The sequence below is a fragment of the Chiloscyllium punctatum genome, chromosome 13 (assembly GCF_047496795.1).
Source record: "Chiloscyllium punctatum isolate Juve2018m chromosome 13, sChiPun1.3, whole genome shotgun sequence".
Classification (NCBI taxonomy): Eukaryota; Metazoa; Chordata; class Chondrichthyes; order Orectolobiformes; family Hemiscylliidae; genus Chiloscyllium; species Chiloscyllium punctatum.
Genome location: NC_092751.1, coordinates 84,910,303 through 84,934,814, shown reverse-complemented (window position 1 = coordinate 84,934,814; position 24,512 = coordinate 84,910,303). Strand labels below are relative to the sequence as shown.

Here is a 24,512-nt window from a genome sequence, read left to right as displayed (position 1 = left end):
TCGGGTGAGGGATTTTAAGACTAGGACATACATTTAAGGTGAAAGGAAAGACACGAGGAACAATTTTTTTTAAAGAGTTGTGTGTGGAATGAACTTGCAGAGCAAGTGGTGGATGTGGGTACAGTTACAATGTTTAAAGACATTTAGATAAGAAATATTTGGAGGAATATGGGCTAAATGCAGGTAGATGGGACTAGTTCAGTTTAGGATTATGTCTGGCATGGACTAGTTGGACCGAAGGATCTGTTTCCATGCTGTATGACTCTATGCCAGAAGGAAGGATCACTGGAAACAAAACGTTAACTCTATTTTCCTCTCTACCGATGCTCAGTTTCTCTAGCGCTTTCTGACTTTGTTTCACATTTCTAGCATCTACAGTTCTTTGTTTGTATTTTAGTGTCCATTTGGCTGCATGCTAGGCAGATTGTAGAGCTACAATACATCGCTCAGGCCTTGATATTTAGATCAGTAGGATCTCTGCCCTGCTTGTCTTTGGTCCTTCATGGCCTCTCCTGCAACATCCTCATTAATATTTTGTATCTGAAACCCGGAGACAGAAAAACACATAAATGATCAACAGAAACACTAAGTACAAGCCAGCAGTGGAGAAACAGGTAGTTACAGATTGAGTGATACTTTTTTAGACATTTTTGTCTGTCAGCAGTTGCATGAACAATAAGTCAACAATTCCACATTTTTTTAAAAAAAGGCATTCCTCCCATTCATAGTAACTGCATTGCTGCTTATTACAAGGAATTTCAATGATGCTTGTTCAACAACTGTAAATTGTTTTGAGAAGTATGGTGCTGGAAGAACACAGCAAGCCAGGCAGCATCCGAGGAGCAGGAGAATCGACGTTTCAGGCATAAGCCCTTCTTCAGGGCTTATGCCTGAAACGTCGATTCTCCTGCTCCTCGGATGCTGCCTGGCCTGCTGTGTTTTTCCAGCACCACACTTATCAACTCTGGTCTCCAGCATCTGCAGTCCTCACTTTCTCCTAACAACTGTAAATTGTTTACCATTTTTGATGAAAAGCCAAGCCTTGCATATTACTGTCTGCACTAAAACACTCTTGAACCCCATCCACTGCATAGAATTGCAGTGGGCCAAGCCAATAGTATTATGCACAATTATACTGTCAGTACCCTACCACATATCCCTGTGGTATGATATACTAATCTAACAAAGTTAAAAATCACACAACACCAGGTTATAGTCCAACAGGTTTAATTGGAAGCACACTAGCTTTCGGAGCAACGCTCAGTCACTCCGAAAGCTAGTGTGCTTCCAATTAAACCTGTTGGACTATAACCTGGTGTTGTGATTTTTAACTTTGTACACCCCAGTCCAACACCGGCATCTCCAAATCATAACCTAACAAGCCATTGCTGTTCAATTATATATACGATTTGTGCTACTAGGATAAACTAACTCCAGAATCTCACTGCAGGCAGCATATGTTTCCTGTCTATCTGTTTTGGAGTGGACCACAAAAGTTAGGCAGAGTACTTTCATTCCAAGAGTTTGAGGTGTGTAATACTTTTGAGAAATGAAGCTGACGAGATCTGTTTTCTTTCCTTTCATTGTGTTATTCTATCACCACACAATGAAAATAATGACAGAGCACTTAATACCTCAGTGTTACTTATATGTGGTCATCACTGGTTTGATGGGGCCAATGAAAAGGGTGGAATTGGGACCTGCCACAAATGGGCCATTCAAAATCCTGTGAATTCAACAGTTCCTTAATGCAATTTTGAAATACCTATGGGAAGAGGATAGACTAGGCCCATTCTATTCATTACTACATTGGGTAGTGATATTTGAGGCACAACTACAGGCCACTCAAAAAGGGAAGAAATTGTTCTTCTTTGGATGCTTTTTTTTGTCACAGGGAGCTTAATGTTCCTTCTGACCTTTCAAAAATCTATACCATCACCAATTCAATCATTTCTAACTCCTAACTGAAGGAAAACATTCCAGTTTTTCTACCATCTTGTACTCTAACAACCATTTGACTGTAAATCTGAAGTGATAGATTAAATGAAATGTTGCACCTGAAGGATACAGGTTAAATATGCCATTCCTAAAGTGGAAAAATCAGAAAATATGCCCTCACCTGATAATACTGTTACACTGTCCACATAAAGGAGTTCGGCTGCTTGCTGGGAATCTCTCAGCCCTTTGCACAAGGTTGCGAGTGCCTCCACTGGTCTGCCCTGGCACTGGAGCATGTGTCGGAACATAAGCAGGTGTCTGGGGCAGAGATGACGCAAATGGTTTTGGTGGTGCAGAATGTGGCAAAGGCTGAATATGTTTGGTGAGGGTAGTGGTGCTTTTTCCAGGCTGAAATTTCTGGGCAAAGCTATCATCTGTTACCCATGGTGGTCGTCCATCTGATGTCACAGCAGTTGGTTCATTCGGAGGAGCTGGAGCAGGCTTAGCAACATTGAATGTGGCAGTGCTGCTGTGCATGTGCTCTGAAGAGAATGAATTGAAATAAGTAAGCAACAAAGTTCCAAATATCAAATCCAAAAACAGATATGGAGCTGAATTATGTGTTGTTTTACCAGGCTCTTAATAGACAGAGGCATATACACAGTCATACACCATGGAACCAGATCCTTGGGTCCAACAAGTCCCTGCTGAATATAATCCCAACTAAACTAGTTCCGTCTGCCTGCTCCTGGCCCATATCCCTCCAAACCTTTCCTATTCATGTACTTATCCAAATGTCCTTTAAACATCATAATTGTTTCAATCCAACACATCCTCAGGAAGTTCATTCCACATGCAATCCACCAGTTGTCATAAAAGTCAAATAATAATTCAATAACGTCCTTTAGGAAATGGAATCTGATTCCTGATGAAGGGCTTAAGTCCGAAATGTCAGCTTTCCTGTTCTTTGGATGCTGCCTGACCTGCTGTGCTTTTCCAGCACCACACTTTTCAAATCACACCGTCTGGTCTACGTGTGATTCCAAACTCTCGGTAATATGTGAGGGTTCCTAGATCACACTACTTAGTGTGGAAACAGGCCCTTCGGCCCAACAAGTCCACACCGACCCGCCGAAGCGCAACCCACTCCCCTACATTTACCTCTTCACCTAACACTATGGGCAATTTAGCATGGCCAATTCACCTAACCTGCACATTTTGGATTGTAGGAGGAAACCGGAGCACCCAAAGGAAACCCCCGCAGATGCGGGGAGAATGTGCAAACTTCACACAGTCACCTGAGGTGGGAATTGAACCTGGGTCTCTGGCACTGTGAGGCAGCAGTGCTAACCACTGTGCCACTGCCGCCCACCGGTGGCATTTGGTTAGAATAGATTAGAATTCAATTAGAATCCAGCAATAAATGCTAGCCTAGCTCATGTTACCTACATTCCATGAATGAGTAATTTTAAAAATGCCTTATAGTAATCACATCTGGAGGAAACTAAAGACATGAACAAAGGATTCTGCAGCAGATGGGTCATAACCAATGGAAAAGCAGGCCAGGAGACTAAATATTCCATGAAATTAGCTCAAATTTCCAATTCTTTGAATTTTTTGCCCTATAAACTTAACCCGAGGTGACACACAGTAGTCTACCTATTAACAGTTGGTAACAAATCTGAAATTTTTGACCCTGAAGGTTCAAATAGGATTACTTGGCAGCACCCCCATTCCCACCCCAGTTTTTGGCCTAAGCAATAAAATGCTATGTAGTTTTTTAAAAAAAGCAAAAGAATACTGATGCTGGAAATCAAATAGGTGCTTCCATCTTTCTATCAAGTTAATAAGCTTTCTTGGAGGGAACAAATTAGATTTCAGGTTCAGACCCTTCATCAGGACATGGTCAATGACAATCTGGAAAGCTCTTCACTGGCCTGGAGTCATACCTAACAAATGCCTTTGAGACATGTAAGAAAAACAGTAAAGCAGGGGATACAAAAATAGAAATTGCTGGTAAAGCTCAGCTCAGCAGGTCTGGCAGCATCCATGGAAAGAAATCAGTTAACATTTCGGGACGAGTGACCCTTCATCAATAAGAGAAAGTGGAGTAAAGCAGAAGAGTCATACAATACAGAAACAGACCTATTGATCAGACTCTTCTATGCCAACCAAGATTCCCAGAATAAACTATTCCCACTTGCCTCCATTTGGCCCGTATCCCTCCAAACCTTTTCTATTTGTGTACCTATCCAAGTGTCTTTTTAAATGTTGTAACTATACCTGCATTTATCACTTCCTATAGCAGTTCATTCCACACACGAACCACCTTCTGCATGAAAAAGTTGCCTCTCTGGTCCCGTTTAAGTCTTTCTCCTCGCATCTTGAAAATATGACCCCCTAATTTTGAACTCACCCAACTTAGGGAAAGGACCTTTTGCTGTTCACCTTATCTATGACCCTCAGTTTTATAAACCTCTAGAAGGTCACCCCTCAACCTCCTAGTGAAAAATGTCCCAGTCTACAGTGGGAATAGTTTATTCTGGCATAGACGAGTCGGATCAATAGGTCTGTTTCTGTGTTGTATGACTCTACTGCTTCACTCCACTTTCTCTTATTGATGAAGGGTCACTCGTCCCGAAATGTTAACTGATTTCTTTCCACGGATGCTGCCAGACCTGCTGAGCTAACCCATCCATACAACTCAAACAGTCTAGTCCTGGTAATATCCTGGTGAATCTTTTCTGAACCATCTCTAATTTAATAATCTTCCTATAGCAGGATGACCCAAACTATACACAGTGCTCCAAAAGTGGCCTCACCAACGTCCTGTACAACCTCAACATGATGTCCCAACTCTTATACTCAATGGCATGGAAACATCTTCAAATTCCCCTCCAAGTCACACACCTTTCTGACTTATCAGCATCCCTTCATTTATTGCTGTGTTTAAAATTCTGGAACCTCTTCCCCAATGTATTGAGATGAATGTACACCATATTTACAGCACAGTTCGAAAAGATGGCTCCGAGCTTAAAAATGTTTTGTTGGAAAAGCGCAGCAGGTCAGACAGCATCAAAGGAGAAGGAGAATCGACGTTTCGGGCCTGAAGAAGGGCTTATGCCCGAAATAGCGATTCTCCTTCTCCTTTTGATGCTGCCTGACCTGCTGCGCTTTTCCAGCAACACATTTTTAAGCTCTGATCTCCAGCATCTGCAGTCCTCACTTTCTCCAAAAAGATGGCGCACCCACCTCTACAGTCTCAAAGGCAATTAAGGATGGACAGTAAAAATGCTGATCATGCCAGCTGATTGTGACACCATTACCCAAAGGACAAAGAGGAAACATGAAATGCTAACTAGTTTGTTCCCTCCACAGATGCTGACTAAACGTCTGTATGTTTCCAGCATGCCATCTTTTTGGTTACAGAGGAAGCTATTCTGTCAGGGAAGGGAAAGGATTGAAAGGAAAACTGCAAGATAGAGAAACTGCCACCGATAATATCAGAGTTCAGGAAAGAATGAGACGCATCATTGTTCCTGTCCCTCAACATCCCAGTCCATTCTCTGTTTCTGGCTGCCATTCTTTCCCTTGCTTGGCTTAAAACGACACGCTTTTCTCTGAATTCAGCCTGTTATGCATTACCCACTTGTTTTATACCCCATCGTTGGTGGTTATGGCTTCAGTTGTCAGGGCTCATGTTCTGGAATAAGTGGAGCAGGTAATGCTGAGGAGGCAGGGAGGTGCAGATGGGCCTGGACAGGTTAGTAGATGGGCAAAGAAGTGGCAGATGGAATACAATGTGGGAAAGTGTGAGCATAGGAAGAATAGTCCATTTTCTAAATGTGGAAAAGGCTTCAGAAATCTGAATCACAAAGGGACTTGGGAGTCCTAGTTCAAGATTCTTTTAAAGTTAACATACAGGTTCAGTTGCAGTTAGGGAGGCAAATGCAATGGTAGCATTCATTTCAAGAGGGCAAGAATTACAATTGTAAGATTGTGGTCAGACCACATTTGGAATGCTGTGAGCAGTTTTGACTCCATGCCTAAGGAAGGCTGCACTGGCCTTGAAGGAGTCCAGAGGAGATTTTCAAGAACTACACTGGGGATGAAAGGCTTACCACACAAGCAGTTGAGGACTCTGGGCCTAAACTCCATCAAGTACTAAAGTATGAGGATGGACTTGATTTAAACTTAGAGTTTGGATAGAATGAACATGGAGAAGATCTTTCTGCTTTTAGGAAAGACTAGGACACAAGGGTAACGCTTCAGAGATGAGACTTTAGAACTGAAATGAGGAGGAATTCTGAAATAACGGCACAAAGGCCAGAATCCCGTCACCAAGTCACCCTTTATTTACAAGTGCACTGTATACTGGTTGTGGCCAGCCAATCAGTCAGTCCCCTGAACTGAGGAGATTCTAAATCCCCTTTGTTTGTAACTTGTACTGTCTAATTTTAAAAAAGTTAACATAAACATCCATATGCAAGAAACAACAATTTACAGGGGAAAGGGGTGGCAAAGTCAGACCCCAAACCCCTCTCCTGTTTATATCTGTCAGCCAGGACCAGATTAACAACCCCAATCAAGAATGTCATAGTCAACAAGATCCACCTTGTTCCAATCACTATAAATATATTTGCTCAGAGTGTGGTTAACTCGTGGAACCGATTCCTGCAGAAGGTTGGGGAGACCAAGTCATTGAGTGTATTTAAGACATAGGTTTTTGATCAAAGTTCATGGGAAGAATAAGGTTAAGAAATGCATCAGCCATGATTGCGTGAGCTGAATGGACTAATTCTGCACTTATATCTTATGGTCTGAAACCCTCCTTTGTGGTTTTCACCCCTCTTCCATGACCATACTTAAACACACACCTTTTAACCAAACCTTTGGCCATGCCTTGTTTTCTATGTTGAAGGGAAGTAAAAATGTAATGAATGTTCTGAAGAAGCCATACCAGACCCAAAATGTTTCTCCCTCCACAGATCCTGCCAGACCTGTTTTTGCTGCATTTCTGTATTGGTTGTGTTGTGATTGGAACCACCTGGATAATGTTGAGTAGGAGATCCTGGGTTAGGGTTGTTAACCTCAGCCAATCTTGAAAGCTCTGGCTGAGCTATACAAGCAGGAGATCTGGCTCGGAAAGTGTTTCGTTGTCTCCCACCCACCTACTTTTTGTTTTTTAGTTGTTAAAAGAAATATAACCAGGAGATTTAGAATCTCTTCAGTTCGAGTGACTGACTCCAAGCTGGCTAGCCACAGCACTGTGCCACAGCAAAGGCTACGACAACGGATGAATGGGCACCGCACAACAATCAACAGACAGGAGGGTTCCCTCCCAGTTGGGGAACACTTCAGTGGTCCAGGACATTCAGCCTCGGACCTTCGGGTGACCATCCTCCAAGGTGGGCTTCGAGACAGGCAGCAGAGGAAAGTGGCCGAGCAGAGGCTGATAGCTAAGTTCGGTACCCATAGGGAGGGCCTCAACCAGGACCTTGGGTTCATGTCACATTACAGGTGATCACCATTATACTGTATGCACACACGTGTACACGTACGCACATGTGCACACACTTATAGACACACTCCCACACATGCACCCCCTCACAGACTTAAGACACTCTGCACGCACATGCACACGCACACACACACACGCACTTTCTCACACTCACAACCCCCACCCCAGAGACAGACAAAGACCCACATTTTGTGTGGTGAATTTTTTTTGTACTTGCAGAGTTACATTGCACTTTGCTCAAAAACTGCATACATTCATATAGAACTTTGAGCTCAAAAACTGCATGAATTTATGTAAAACTCTGTTATCTCACTTTTTAGATTAGAATCAATCTAAACATCAGGTCATAGACAGAGAACACAGGGGGCTAACACCTTCAACATATTGTCTAGCTATCACCATTGTTAACAGCTAACCCGAGAATGCAACTTTAAAAAAAGGGTTTTGTGATTTACACATGAAAGAAGTGAAACTATCACTGTATTCTAACAGATGAAAGGCTTAACAGACAATCAATTCTTCAATGTATAATTTCAGTTACATCACACTGCAAATTTTTGCTATAAATTCTGTGTTACGATCGAGCCCTCCACTAACACCTGATGAAAGAGCATCGCTCCGAAAGCTAGTGTGCTTCCAATTAAACCTGTTGGACTATAACCTGGTGTTGTGTGATTTTTAACCAAGTAAATAAAGGTTGACTTGGTGACAAGATACTGGCATCTATGCAGTTGTTTCAGGAGAAAACAGGACAGGCCTGAAGAATGTTTGCTTGCAACAGTCATTTTGGAGTTGGGGTAAGTATTTCTGGCATCGTGATTTTATTTGGGAAGCTTGTTTGACAGCAAAATCAAAGACTAGGCCCAGTATGTGGAAAGAAAGCAATATTTTTTTCCAGACAAATGAAAAGCACCAAGCAATCCTTCTGATGTTTGTTTGGTTGGTTTGTTTGTTGACCTGCAGCATTTTAGGTTATATGGGGCTTAATTTTCCCAGAGACGTCACTCAAACCTTTTCAGGAGTTGGTTATGAAATATTATGATCCTAACCCACCTCTAATTTAGAGATGCAATCTGTTTTATTTGGCTGTTAAAGAATCAGGTGGGAATCCATATTACGATTTGAGGTTGACATGACTGGCAGAGACATGTGATTTTTGGCTTAACCCTGAATTAGATGCTGATACCATATTTGGTATGTGGCATTAATGACATAACCATGCACAAGTGCCTACGAGCTGAAGCCCAACTTGTCTTCAAATAAGCATTATTGGCTCTGTCATTAGATACTGTGGGAAGTGCAGCATGGAAGCTACAGGGCATCCAAATGGAAGTGGACTCCCTCACCTGCCTAACTGAGCTTGGGGAATACCACTTGTGTAGGCAATTGCAGAGCCTCATGCAGGGCATATCCTGAGCAGAGGGACCCTTGGCCAGCCCACAGAAGAACCCTACAACAAAGCCAAGCCTCAGCTAAGTGGCTGAAAAGTGCTCTGGGATCTGGGTCAGCAAGCCATTGTAATTGTTGCTGGTATGTGGATTCAAGACAGCAAAGGAGTCTTGAGTAAGATAACTTGGAGATTGGTACCCAGGAGAGTACACACCCTATAAAGTCCCCCTACATGTGGGCTGTAACAATTAAATTGCTTAGTGACACTCATTAGCACTGATTAAAACTAATGTTTAGGTAAAGGCTCGCCCAGTTCTCATGGGGGTTGATACCAGTGCAGCTCTATTTGTGGTTGCAGAATATGTCTTTAATGAGATTCACTTGGGACACCCACTGTTAAGTTTGAGTGAGACCTCTGCCAGATTAAGACCATACGCTGGGGAACTATTGCAAATTAAGGGCATAACATCAGTTTCTGTCTCCTAGGAGAAGCAGTTGATACAGTTACCACTAATGGTAGTACAAGGTTTGGGTCCAAGCCTATTCTGGTGCTATTGGTCGAGAAAGATTCACCTAGACTTTTGGCTCAACATTTTTTTGATTAGAAATGGCTGCCTCAGTGAAGTCCTAGTGAATTACCCAGGCACTTTTCAGGAAGGGTGTGGGACTATCAAAGGGTCAAAACCACTTTACATGTTGACCAGGAAGTAATTCTGAATTTTTGTAGGATGTACCCAGGGCCGTTTGCTTTGCAGGTGAGGTGGAGAGCAAAGGAATAATCAAACCAGTGCCATTTGCAGAATGGACAGCACCAATCATAACAATTGTGAAGCCTGATGACACAGTTCACCTTTGTGGAGACTTTAAGTAAACGTTAAACCACTGTTCATAGCTGGATAAATATCTGATCCCTCACATAGAAGACTTGTACACAAAGCTGGATGGTGCTCTCCTTTAAGAAGCTGCACGAGTTATGCCTACCTGCAATTGTGACTGGATGTGTCTCAAAGTGCGCTACAATTAATGTCCATTAAAGTTTATATCAATATTATATCAATATGAAGACTGCCCTATGGAGTATCATAGGCCTGCAGGTGGGAAGGGTGAAACATATTTGCCCCTCACAACAGCCAGAATGCCTGTGAGAAACTGTTAGGTTCTCCCCCCTCAGTGTAGCTCAAGGAAATCTGAGCCTGAGATGGATGAAACCTCAATACCATTATAACTGGAAGAGGAGGAAACTCTCCCAAAAACTCGTGCTCCTGATGCAAGAGACTGGCTACGATCTAGTACATGCTGCCCGTGCCTGAGTCTGAGTCAGAGGAACCAGACCTGGGGTGAAAATATCACAAGAAAAGCTACAAGAAAAAGACCAGGCTTACATCCCTGGAATTAGCTGGGCAAGGATGTAGTGATTGGAACTAGCTGGATCTTGTTGACCAGGATCCTTGATTGGGGTTGTTAACCTGGGCCAATTAGGAAAGCCCTTGTTGACCAGTATAGACAGGAGATTCACACAGCATTGCCCTTTTGTGAAGGGCACTGCTTGTCACTAGCCACTCGGGTGTTTTTCCTATCTTCCTGGTGGTGGAAATTGAATAAAGATTCGTGCACTTTGTGTCCTCCACTGTGTTTTACACCTGCGCGCACACACACCATGGGTGCTGAGGGAAAAAATAAGCACTACTGCAGTTAGGCGGTAGTGTGGGGGTTAAATAAAAAAAAGAAAAAAAATAAAGAAAAAAAAAGAAAAAAAGAAGAAAAAAAAATTTTTAAAAAATGAGCACTACCGCAGTTAGGCGGTAGTGTGGGGGGTAAAAGAAGAAAAAAGTAAAAAAAAAAGAAAAAAAAATATAGACAGGAGATTCACACAGCATTGCCCTTTTGTGAAGGGCACTGCTTGTCACTGGCCCCGTGGGTGTTATTCAATTTCCACCACTAGGAAGATAGGAAAAAGATTTGTGCACCTTGTGTGTCTCACTGTGTCTCACACCTGCGTACACACACATACACACCATGGGTACTGGAGAAAAAATAAGCATTACTGCAGTTAGGTGGTAGTGTGGGGGTTAAAAAAAAACAGGAGTGTCAGGGGATCTGAAAAAGGAAAAAAAAAGAATAAAGATAAACAGTAGTGTCAGACATCCTGCTTACTCTGAAAGCTGGCTCTGAGGGAGTTGGATCAGTGTCAACGACTCTCCATGTGTAAATAAAGGATGACTTGGTGAAGGGATACTGGCCTCTGTGGAGTTATTTCAGAGACAATGTGGAATTTCTTCAGCCAAAGGGTAGTTTATCTGTGGAACTTATTGCCACAGAAGGATGTGGCGACCAAGTCATTGAACGTGTTTAAGACATAGATAGATTCTCGATTAGTAAGGAATCAAGGATTTTTCGGAGAAGTTCAGAGAATGGGGTAAACACATCAGCCATGGTCAAATGGCAGCAAGAAAAAAAAGTATAGCCAAGAGATTCACACAGCATTGCCCTTTGAGGTGAAGGGCACTGCTTGTCACTGGCCACTCAAGTGTTTTCTTTTCTTCCTTGTGGTGGAAATTGAATAAATATTCGTGCACCTTGTGTCTTTCACTGTGTCTCACACCTGCACACACACAACATGGGTGCTGGGGGAAAATGGGCACTACCGCAGTTAAGTGGTAGTGTGGGGGTTTTAATAAAAAAAGGAAAAAAAGAATAAACAGGAGTGCCGAAGATAAAAAAATATATAACCAGGAGATTCACACAGCATTGCCCTTTGATGTGAAGGGTACTGCTTGTCATTGGTCACTTGGGTGTTTTCTTCCTGGTGGTGAAAACTGAATAAAGATTTGTACACCTGTTGTCTTTCACAAAATTATAAAAAAAAGGAGGTGGCCACTTGGGTATTTCCTTTCTTCCCTGGTGGTGGAAATTGACTAAAGGTTTGTACACCTGTTTTGTTTCACTGTGTCTTAAACCCACGCGCACACATCATGGGTGCAAGGGAAAATATAAACAATACTGTATTTAGGTGGTAATGTTCGGGTAAAGAAATAGAAGAGAAAAAAAGGACAGGAGTGTCAGACTTTAACAAAAGAGAAAAGAAATTATTGTCAGGAGATCTGCTGACTTTGAGAGCTGGCTCAGTGTGTGAAGGACTCCCCTTTTTGTGTCAGTGAAGGGGACTGACTCTGAGCTAGCTGGCCCACAGCCAGTGTATTTTGAGGAGGAAGGAGAAGAAGAGAATGAGAGTTCTCTGAGTGAGAGACATTTTGATTTCTGGTTTCCTTTTTGGTTGTTTTTGAGTTTCTCTTTTGATTTACTGCTGCTTCTGCTGTAGCCTGGGCTTTGCCCACAGCTGAACATTGTTGCTGGGGCCTGTCTCAACTGCTGCTGCTGCCTGAGGCCTGCCTCTACCGCTGCTGCTGTAGCCTCACCCATGTACAAGAAAGCAGGATTTGGTTGTGATACTGCAGTTTATTCGCTTACGAAGTGAACTGGTACAGGAGATGGTCACTTGGGTGTTTCCTTTCTTCTTGGTGGTGGAAATTGAATAAAGATTTGTACACCTGTTGTCTTTCACTGTGTCTCAAACCTGCACACACATCATGGGTGCTAGGGAAAATATAAGCACTACCGCAGTTAGGCGGTAGTGTGGGGTTAGAGGAAAAAAAATACATATAACCACGAGATTTAGAGTATCCTCAGTTTAGAGCACTGACTCTGTGCTGGCTGGTGCTACAGTCAGTGTGTTCCTGCTGATACTGAGGAAGAGAAGAGTTTCTTTGTCTTTTTTTCCCCCTTTTTTTTGATGAGGGAAGATATTTGTTTCTTTTCTGTTTTGGTTTCTTTATTGTTTGTTCTTCATTTTTAAGCTGTAAAAAGTATAACCAGGAAATGGCCACTTAGGTGTTTCCTTTCTTCCTGGTGGTGGAAATTGAATAAAGATTTGTACACCTGCTGTCTTTCACTGTGTCTCATACCTGCGTGCACACATCATGGGTGCTGGGAAATTATAAGCACTATTACAGTTCAGCGGTAATGTGGGGTAAGAAAAAAGAAAAAGAAAAAATATATAACCAGGAGATGGCCTTGCTGCCCCTTGCCCCTGTGAATTGCTGTTCCTAGTAGTGAAATATGAATAAACTTTTCTGCACTTGTTTTTTCATTATGTCCTACACCTCACACACATGACATGGGTGCTGGGAAAAGTAAGCACTACTGCTGTTTGGCAGTAGTGTGAGGGTTTATATAAAAAAAAGAAAATATACCCAGGAGGTTCAGAGATGGCTGGCCACAGCCAGTGTACTGTGCACAAGTAAATAAAGGGTGACTTGTTGAAGGGATACTGGCCTCTGTGAAGTTATTTCAGGTTGCATAAAAGGTAAATTGTCACTGGCGTCATTAGACCACACACCAACATTTTTCAGTTTTTGCCCTTTCAAACTATCCTGTTCATTACAATCTATATCTCAATTTCTTCACTCTTGTGAATAGAAGTAACGCTGGTAACTGTTATGGAGCTGCAAATTCCTCCTGTGAACACAGTACCGAGGTGACGATTAGAGCTCCAGTTGTGGAACTTTCCATGTTTGACATGAGTTGCAGGTAACTGAAAAGCAGCTTCCTACTTCACGCCAGTATTACCATTATTCAACTTCAGCATTCTTTTGAATTGCCAAACCAGATCACAATGTAGTATTTTAAAGTTACAAGTTGAAAAGAGGATGTAATTTGGTACCAGAATGCACAGCTTTGTAGAACTATAGATGCAGGAAGGGATTTACAAAAAAAATTCTGAATGCCATGGCACAGTAGATTAAATATATAACATGTTATGCATTACATTGTATAGCATCCTGATAGAAAACACTAAGTCAGAATTATTGAATTTGCTGCTGTATGGTAGTTCTTCATTGTGCAGACTTGCCCATTTACAGAACTCCAGTTTTTTTTAATTGGCTGTGCAAATTATTTTCAAAATGACCAAGTACATTTAAATAACTGTGAAATTGAATAAGCACTACTACTCAAGAATATATTCAGGACACTCTCATAAAATGCTTGTGTTTGAATTTAACGGCTTAATTGCTTCCTCATGCACTTTGCTCAAATGGTCAATTCTATAATAGGTTGCTTATAAATATACAGGGACATCTTTATATCTGTGAATGAAACAGTGCAACAAAAATAAGAAAGTTGATGACGATGATACAGAAGTTATTTCAAATAAATGTCTCATTTATCATTAATGGGGTGTTTATTTCAGTAAATATTTCTTAAAATGTCAAACTTTCCAAGATGTTCAGACAGCCATCTTCCCTGTCAAACAAAGTCAAAAACAAATGCTGCATTAGTAAATTACCTCCAGTTGAGTGAAAGGTTGCAGGTTTGATACTCGCTGTGCTGACCACCTTTGGTTTAGAAGCTAGGTTTGAGGCATCTGTACAGACTTGAGATGCTGGAGGTCTGACCACATTGGTGTTGCTTGAGAAACCCTGACTGAAGAATGTTTTGAAAGAAAGGATAGAAAATGAATGGAAAATAAAAGAGAAATATGATTAAATTATCACTTTTTGAAATTGACCCTAACAGGATGCCATCAGTAGGTTATTAAATCCATGATTGGCAGTGGGCTGCAGACATATTTCTTATCAGTTTGCCCAGAATACAAGGTAAGCAGCTAATTCTCAACTCAACTGCCTTTTCATCATGGGTATGAAGAGATTTTTTTCTACAAACTATCACAAAAACTCAAGTTTTAAATGGCTAATTATCATGAGGCAGTGGTACTTGACCAGCAAACCAGTCCCCATGTAGTTTGCTCTGGCAGCTTCTTAGCAGTACAACCCATATCCTTGGGTTTGTTTAAAAACAAATACATACTTCCATTTATTAAAGGATATGTTTTATGTTTTTTATGTTTTTTTCCTTCAATGGAGCTGGTGAGGCAAATTAACAACATGTTCAAATAGCAACAAACAAGCCATTATCAGCTGAATTACATAATTCAGTGAAGTTCAAAGTAGAAAGTCGGGTGTAACATGTATAGTACTTTTGGCAGATCTGATCAAAATCAGCAAAATTGGGAGCACAAGACAGGAACAGTCCTTTAAGAATATCATCCCAGTTTTCCAAATAGTGTTGCTTTGGCTCAAGAAACTGCCTCACTGACATATTCACTTGAATACTTTAGCCATTTCTTATCACTGATATTTTTGAACCTGGAAGTGGTACAAAATGACACAAGACTGGTCCCTGAAGCAAAAGACCAAGCTGAAGAAAGATTGGAGAAATGCGACTTTTTGAAAATAAAACAAGCTGACTGAGAAGGGATCTTGTCAAATAATAAACACTGTAGTAATGTAGAGAAAGATGTGGCATTAAGTCATGATCTAAGTTGAGGGGTACAAATACAAACCATCAAAATGTAACACTGGTATGTGTGGGCATGTCAGGTGCTTTTCTTCAAACCTTAGTAAATACTTGGAATGTTTTTTTAAGTAATGGAGATTAAAAATACTGGAATTACATAACAAATAGCTAGAAGCTATCATTTAGATTTGCAGATTTTATCTGGTGGGTGAGATAGGATAGAACAAATGGTTTTCCTATTCTATATTCTGGGGTCATCAAGTCTATTTTAGATTGGGGTTGAACAAAGGTACATATAAATATTGGTTGATTCTTGATTTACAGTTGGTGAATTTGAAAAACATCTGAGGATGGGATTCACTGCTGCTTGAATGTGAATATTGACCATACTTTGGATTCAGGAAGAAAGTACTAAATAACCACTACTATAGTTGACAGTAAACTTACTCTTCTCTCTGCTGAGAACATGGAGTTAAGATGACAGTTCCACTGCTGAACGTAACTGTCGGATGGTTATTGAATTGTATTTCATTGTACGACTTTCTTACAGATCCAAAGATGTATTCTGGAGTGCAACACAGTTGCAAAACTATGGAGTAGAAATTTGTCTTTGCTGTTTGAGCATAACAGGCGGTGTCAGATGTGTCACCTGTTATATGTAGTGCCTGACAGTTAATTTTGCAATAAAACTGTAATGGAAATGAACACCAAGTGCTGTATCCATCACCACTTGTTTTGAGTTGCTGTCTACCCTAACATTACTAAATTCTGGACCACTTCTCTTTGCATTTGGTAATAACAGGGCAAAAGCATGCTCAGCAAAAAGTATGTAACACGTAGAATGTTTGATTTCAAAGGGAAAATTTTGGAAGTGATTCAAATTTAAAATAAAGATTAGATGTTGATTAGGAATTTTTCCTCAAGCAAGGTGAAGCTAATGCTGAGAAACAGAGATGACAACATTCAAAAATTTAAAAAGACAATGGAGTGAAGGCAAAAGGAAATAAAATGGATGCTGATGTACTCCATTGACATTTCATAATGACTGTTCCTTCCTTTTTAATTTCCTCACATTTTATCCAGTTTTATTTATGGCTCAGTGGATGTACAGATGCATTGTTCACAGCAAATTGGCACTTACACTGTTTAATTAAGAAAGGCAAATTAATTCATACAATTCAATGTATTTTGTTACCAGTGGCAATTGTCTATTCTGGTCCATTCTGCACAAAATCTAGTTTGCACACTAGCAGAGTGTCTGCTGGACTGCAACAAAGTTTCATGGTTTGGTTCCCTGATGTTTAGAGGTCAGGCATAAAAGGCACCAAACACTTTACAGAATTTCATTGTACCTTTGGCTCATTTGAATTTGGCAATCACAATTCATCTCAGGTTTTGGAAACAGCGAGCTTACTGCTCAGTCTGAAGTTGCTTCAGTTTTTAAAAAAAAGTGACAAATTAAATCTGGAACAAAGGGGCAGTAGGAATAGTGAGTACTTCTGTTTAGTGTGAATACTTGGCATCTCTGTTGACTGGTTAATATTGTACAGTCACACCATGTGTAGCATTAGTGCTCTGTTAAGTTGAAGTGATTTTAACATGTTTATAAGAAAGTACCTAGTCCTTATGGTTTGTGCTGATTGAGATTGGTGGCTGATAGAGGAAGAGGACTTCTGCTGCCAACTGTAGTCAAAAGGAGACAAGAAGTATTAAACAAAATGAAAATCTCACAATCACTACAGAAATTGAAAAAGAAATGCTATCTGCCAAAAAATCTATTTGTTTTCCTTGCTGAAAATACTTTAAAGATAGAGGTATAGCTGTAAATTATATGAAAAAAACATAAAATGCTATCTTCAATTATGGGTTTCCTTTAGTGACTATGAAAGCAGCTTCAGAATAGACAGACTATGCACATACTATGTGATGAAGAACAAAAGTTTGTACTGGGAAGAGTTGGTGGGTAGAGCTGGTCAAAATCTACTTTAATCCCAAAATTAACTCCTGCTCTTAAACAATACTTGACTATGTCGACAATATAGAATTCTCCAGTTCTCAAACCTGTGCGTGGTGCAGCCATTTTCCTTTTTAGTTATTAATATACCATGTTCTGACATTCTGTACCTTGTGCACACATTTTAAATATTGCCAATACATATTGTTTAGTATAATATGAGGTGTACACCTACACAATTTTGTACAAAACACAAGCAGCATGGAGTCACTTACAATGTGTAGTTTGCTATCACAGCCACCTCATTATTTTGGCTTTGAGAATGTCATAACCTTTGTTCTGTGAGTACGCTTATTTTTGTACCATAGCACATTAGTTGTCCATTGTGAAATAAGCATTACCAGTCCCCTACCCATAAGTCTATTTTGTATCATGGTCTGCAAACAGAAAGGAAATCAATATTTTTCAAACAGAAGCATAAACCGAATTATCTGATGGACGTCATCAGTCACCTCTTTCATACAATCTGAATAATTTCCATTTTGAGATACTACTGAATTAAAATTTCAACTTGATTAAGTAAGTTAAATAGCAAGGCATTGCTGAGTGCTTTCGGAAAGTTACTTATACAAGGGTAGATTTTTTTTACATGATACTTAAGCATGCTGACACTGTGTTGCAGAACCTGCAATAACAAATATACTTCCATCAATTTCAGATGGTTGTCCTGGTTTCAGGCACCACGTTCAGGTGCTGGAGAACTGATCCCACTGCTAGTTTTATTCTGAGGTACCAAGGGAAAATCTGCCCCTTATGTTTGTGCTATAACTCATTTAAGTACCGACTCAAAATGAGTCCCAGCCAATTGTTAGATTTCATTTCTTTGGGGATAAGAACTCATTTCACTTACAGCAATTTCCAATATTTTTCCCATTACTGATCTCAACCCTGTAAACTTTCGAATTTGTTCCTGTGATATGAATCAATATTTAGCCATTCTTGAATACCCTAGAATAAGTGTTTGAGATCTTGAAAATAAGAGTATAATATTCTCTGTATCACCACAGAAGATGTTGTTTGATATAGTACTGTTATTTGTAACATGTATCCATGCAATTTCAGGACATTCAGTTTGCCCTGCGCCTTTGTAATAGTCAGATATTTCTATGCCAACCATTCAAGATTTGAAAAATTAACAGAAAATGTTATTCTTGACCTCATTTAATGAAGCTTGCATTGAATGAACTGGTAAAGATTTTGGTAACATTACACTATGTCGGTCAGCTTGCCTTTGGGATATTAACAAAGACAGTGTCAAGTTAGTTAAGCAAGCTCTGTAACAGCTTTCACGAAAAATGAGGACTTTTGTTTCTAATCACAGCTAATGGTCCCTAGTGGAAGTAGTGAGAGCACATTTCTCCTGTTAGAGAAAGGTATCCTCAACTATTCCATGTGTGAGTTTTATTTAAATCTACATCCCAGAGGTGGAAGAACTCAACACCCAGAACAGAATAGTGACATCAAGTTGGGTTTTGATTGACATTCAAACCAAGATCTTACATTAATGTTTTAAAGAGCACCACAATGTTATGGGATAAAGGAACCAAGGAAAAGCTGACAACAAAATACCATTTATAAAGTGAGGTGGAGGAAGGTGCTTTTGTAGGTGCTTCTTACACATATTGGAATTTAAACACAAACATGGAAAGCACAAATTCCAAGATGATTAGTGAAATTCAGGAGGAATGAAATGCTTTTACATAACCACAAAGATTGGTAAAAATTAGATTGTTCTTGACTTCGGGTGTTATTGGTGCACATTAAGCACACTGTGCAAGGAAGAAATGTGGAATTGTTGCCATCATGCTGAGAATAAATATGACAAGTCTACCACTTCAAAATACTTTTTCAAACACAGAAGAAAAACACATTTTGAACATATCATTTTAAATATATATGCTTATGTCATCATGCTGTCAAGTTAATGGTGTTGCAGATATACACATGCATAATATAATGACATTTTCACATCCATGTTCACTTTGAAACTTATGGTATTACAAAATTCATATAACAAATTTGTAATGGAAATGATCTGTGAAAAATTGTCATGTTAAATGATAGCTTCCTGTCGGTGAAGGCATCACCATGCAATTGCACCTTCCTGTCAGTAGTAGCAATGGGAAACAACAACGTAAATTAAAAGTCTTTGAGTGGAATCTTGGGGTAGAATTTCAACAATGTTCTCCCAATATCCAACTATAACCTTGGTGGACATTGAGTTTATGTCCATAAGCTCCTCCACAAATAGATAGTGTTAGCCAGAAAGTGGAGAATCTGTGGCAGCTTCAATTAACAATATAACAAAAAATTTATAATACATGAAATTACACAATAATTGAATGTATACTTTTTAAAAATGCTGCTTGGGTTTTATCTCAAAGCCTGATTTTTAAAATTTATCCTGTGCTGTTTGACTTTGTTTTACCTGAAGACAATACTATAATTTATTACTATTACTACAGTATTCTCTTGCTGTATCCTTGCTACTTTCCCTGTGATCTGTCTTTGATTTTTATTATTGTTTTCATAAGACTAGGTTCTGCCTGTCCTCCTTACTTCTTTGACTTTGTCAAACCAGAGGAATGGATGCTCAGTGTCACATGCCTCTGAATTCTTTGAATTCTAAGCTTTAGGATGCCAAATCTGCATTGGTCCAACCCATAGAGAACAGGACTCTAGCTAAATCTGGGAAGGTTTAATATTGTATGAGGGTATATCCTAATTCTGTAAGGAAATGAGGGAAAAGAGTGTATTTATTTATAAATATTTTTCTTTTTTTTAATGTTTCTAAATTTTCAATGTTTTAATTGAGATTTGAGATATTTGGGGGTATATACATATTTTTGTAAAGTACAGAGCTTTTTATAAAGGGGAAGTAAGCCTGTAATTTACTCAGATTTTCCTAAATTGGGTCTGTGGCCTCAAAAGGAGAAAGGCCATGCCACCAAAAGGCAGTACAGCCACGCTCCAAAGCATGAAATACCCACAAGGAAGGGAAACAACAGTGTAAATTGAAAATCTTTGAGTGAAATCTTGGGGTAGAATTTCAACAATATTCTCCCAATATTCAGCTATAACCTTGGCGGGCATACAGTTTATGTCCAGGAGACACTCTACAAAAAAGGAAAGATAGCTTTAGCCAGAAAGTGGAGAATCTGTGGAATTCATTGACACAGAAGGCTGCGAAGGCCAGGTCATTGAGTATATTTAAAACAAAGATAGAGAAGTTCTTGTTGCCAAGGGGATCAAAGGTTATGGGGAAAAAGAAGGTAAATGGAGTTGAAAAACCTATCAGCCATGATCAAATGGCGGAGCAGACTCAATGGGCTGAATAGGAGCAGAAATTGGACTATGGTTTTATAAAAGGACAAGTTATCACAGTTTGCTTTAGAAGACAAAGAATTTTAAGAGTTAAGTATTGGAAAAATACTGGAGAGAACTAAACTTCCATGGTGGCATAGAAATAGTGCTATTTACATCGACTTGAGAGGGTAGAAAAGCCTCAATTTAACATCTTGTTCGAAAAACGGATCCTTGACAATGTAGCAGTCCCTCAGTACTGCATTGGAACACAGCCTGGATTGTATGCCACTTTTTTCTACTTTCTAAAGGAGATATTGAAAATTGAAGTCAATGGATAGTTTCTGCATGCCAAAGTTCAGTATATCTGCAACCATTCATAAAAATGGTTAGTATACACTGCTGTTGATTATGTTGTTTCATTATAAAGCAATTCGTAATGAATTCTTCAACTATTTATCGATTTATTTCTAGGATTCGTTATACACTTAAACATCTATGTTTATTTGTACAATGTTCTGCATACATGGCCCTTTATAGAATTAGTTTCCACAGATCCGTGGTACCTCAGGTTTGCTTTTCCCAGAGGAACAGAGCTAGGCCTGGTTCGTTTGGGTAAGGAAGGCGCGTTGATGAGTGGAGTTATACGAATCGCCTCCAAGGCAGTCCTTGGTTTGAGTGGGTTGACACCGAATCTACCCCACAAAGAATTGAAAAAAAAACACATATGTATTATGAAGATGACAAAAAAATAATTGCACCAGCTTGGTTTACTCCTTTCCTGACATTTTCTGGCACAGATTACCTTCCAATACTAAGCTGAAGTAACCATTCTATACCTGTGAGCCCGGATGGTGATTATTGTCATTTTTAAAAAACAATTAAGGGCCAACACAATTGAGTCTAAAGGTGCTCTCCATCTCACATACACAGAAATATATTGTTCAGCAGGAGGTTATCAAGAGCTTTATTGATTTTTCTCCTTCCGGCTCAAGGGCTGGTGAGTGTAATTGTTAAAACCCAACTGCTGCCCTGGCTTGACCCTTCAGCAAAGACCATCCTGGACTGTATTGTGCAATACTAGAACAAGTTCCCACTCACTGAGCTATTAATGATGCCCCAGCTCACAAACAAATAACAAGCATATCTCAACTGACTCTGACCTCACTACATCTCTTCACACCCATTTCAAGAATATCATTCAGAATGGAATGCAACCACGGCACTTGCTTCATTAAGGAATGGTACATGCTGCAGGAAGATAGGGAAGGGCTACTATCTGATGAACAAGCAAAACCCTGTAAGAGTAAATTTAACCACTTAAGATGCTTTAACCAGACATTGTTCCAAATGCTTTGGCTGTAACAATTGCAATAATTGTAAGACAATACACATGCAGAGCACAAAGCTCCCTCTAAAATAACAACTTCCTTCTGATGACCATCTGACATACAAATAACAGGAGCAATTTGCTTAACCTGATCTACAAGAACTCTTGTGGTGCCGGAAGTGTCCTCTGAGCCATGAACCCTGCATTCAAGTCTCAACTACTCCATGGTGTATGATAGCATCTCTAAACAGGTTGATTAGAAAATATCTGTCATATCCCATTGCTGGAAAGGCTCATGCACATATAATACCTGTAAAATTCCAAAGCTGAGACCTTTTTCCATTTCATCATTTGTCCTGTGAACTTTGAGAATACAAAGCACATTTTTAAGCCTGCAGTACATCTAACAGAATGATCAGATGTTTGCTTAAAAGGAGGGTTACATTTAAAAGGGTACTGTTCACATGGAGAAATTGTAAGTAGGCAGTGGAATAGGGTAATTTACAATGTTTCATCTTTGTTCAATTTACAGTGTTTCATCTTTGAGAAGATGCTGAGCTTTTGCACAAGTGTTGAGAATCCTCTGTAGCTTCCTTCCTTTAGATTAATATTCTTTGGAAATTTCAGGAAAGTACAGATAACTCCAAATCAATGTCTGTGTGGTGGTAGCTGCCAGACTAGCTGATGAAGGTAGAAGGATTTATGAAAAAAAAATCCAAGCCATGGAGTTGGACAGTGAAGTTGGAATAACAGCAGAATGAGAAGAATGCTGCTGCTTATTTTGGCTGAGTAACTAAGGCAGAATTAGTAACAAGGATCAGAGTGAAAGGATATGGACACATTTTCTCATAAACTGGGGTGTCAGTTACAATGCCTTCATGGTGACATTGAATTAGCATTGCATCCCCATTGTTCAAGAAAAGGAGGCAAACTCGGTGCCTTCAACATGGCAGAATAATGTTTTCATCCCTTCAAGTCAGAGATGCAGGAAATTATCGACCCTCCAACAGTCTAGGGCATTCATGCTTGACACATGGGGAGTGTCATGTTTGGAGACTAGAGGCTTTCTCTTTCTTGAGCCTCAGCTTCAGGTTGGGGAAGGCTTCTTTCTAGTAAGGCACAGCCAAGAGTGATAATTTACTGTGGGAACAAACTTGCATACAAATGCATGTTTCCTCACACTGAACAAAATGAAGACTCGTGGAATCAAATTTAGCAACACATTAGCTCGCCTAGGGGATGTACATTATATACTTCAGTCTCTTAACACTTTGATCCCTCAAACATCAACCTTGGAACTCTTTAATCTTCCTTAGTTTTCAGTTATTTTTACAGTCTCAAGGTTGTAAGTCCCATTCTGATGCCACTTTACCTCAATACAAATGCAAAATAATTACAAATGCTGGAAAGCTGAAATAAAACATAAAATGCTTGAAATAGTCAGCAGGTACATCATTCCAAATGTTTATTCCTTTTACCTCTTGGATGGTGTCAGATCTGCAGAGGTATTTCCAGAATTTTCTGTTTTCATTTCTTAGTTTACGTCATTTGTTCCATGTATCCAGTTTTCTGTTCTAGTGGTGTCTTTTACTAAGAGACTTAATGCTTCACTAAAAGTTCTACAATTAAGACATTTTGACATGCCTTTAATTCTCTTTGAAAAAAAATGTAATCCAGAGATTTGGAATTATTTTGAATGCAGGCTCCTCTTCCTCTAAGGTATTGTTAAAAATATGTAAGAAATGGTTTAGATTTAAAGTTGTCAGAATTTACTGAGAAAATTAATGTCTGATTTTGATCACGCTGACGTCTCACCATGGGATTTTCCACACCTTCTCCCATGATATGACCCAAGATTTGTTCTGATTTTTAAAAATAAAACTACTTCAAAGTCACAAAAAACTTGAAATCAAATCATAATTCGACTTCTGAATCCAAAACAAACTAAATTTAGTCAGTTTGAACAGATCCGAAAAACCCAAATTATTTTGGATTTGCGGAGTCACTTTTGATTGTTATTTTTACACTTTTTTGTGATTGTTATGGCATTGTAATCCTTAAAAAGGAACATTCAGACATGCTTAGATCAGATATAATTCTGAGAACTCTAGCAAAGCTGGAGTCAATGGGAATCAAGGAAAAAACTCATTGCTGGTTGGAATCAAACTTGGTATAAAGGAAAATGATTGTAGTTGTAATCATATCAGCTCCAGGTGGTCTCTGCAGGACCTCCTCAGGATAGTGTCCTGGGCCCACTATCTTCAGCTTCTTCACCAATGACATTCTCTCCATCATAAGGTCAGAAGTGGAAATATTCACTGATGATTGCCCTATGTTTAGCACCATCTGTGACTGCTCAGATACTGAAGCAGTCCTTGGCCAAATGCAGCACGACCTGGCCAAATTCCAGGCTTGGACTAATAATAACTAGTAATGCACAGGTGACAGACAATGACAATTTCCATCAAGAAAGCATCTAACTGTACTGTCTTGACATTCAATGGCATTACCGTTGTTGAACCACCACTATCAACAACCTAGGAGTTACTATTGACCAAAAACTGAACTGGACTAGCCAAATAAATACTGTGGGTACAAGAACAGATCAGAGGCTGAGTCCTGCAGTGAGTACTCATCTTTTCACTCTTCAAAGCCTGCCAACC

The 24,512-nt window shown here is 39.7% G+C and overlaps 1 protein-coding gene across 1 annotated transcript in view; it reads right to left on the bottom strand.

Annotated features, from left to right (window-relative positions):
* Positions 1–24,512, bottom strand: part of LOC140484474 (LIM domain-binding protein 3-like) — a 209,769-nt gene that overhangs the window by 38,682 nt on the left and 146,575 nt on the right. The window contains exons 15-18 of the mRNA XM_072582883.1: positions 21,086–21,214; positions 16,820–16,885; positions 14,193–14,329; positions 2,120–2,480 (exon numbers count right to left, since the gene is read on the bottom strand). Of these exons, the coding sequence (XP_072438984.1) occupies positions 2,120–2,480; positions 14,193–14,329; positions 16,820–16,885; positions 21,086–21,214 (693 nt within the window). The remainder of the gene's footprint in view (positions 1–2,119; positions 2,481–14,192; positions 14,330–16,819; positions 16,886–21,085; positions 21,215–24,512) is intronic.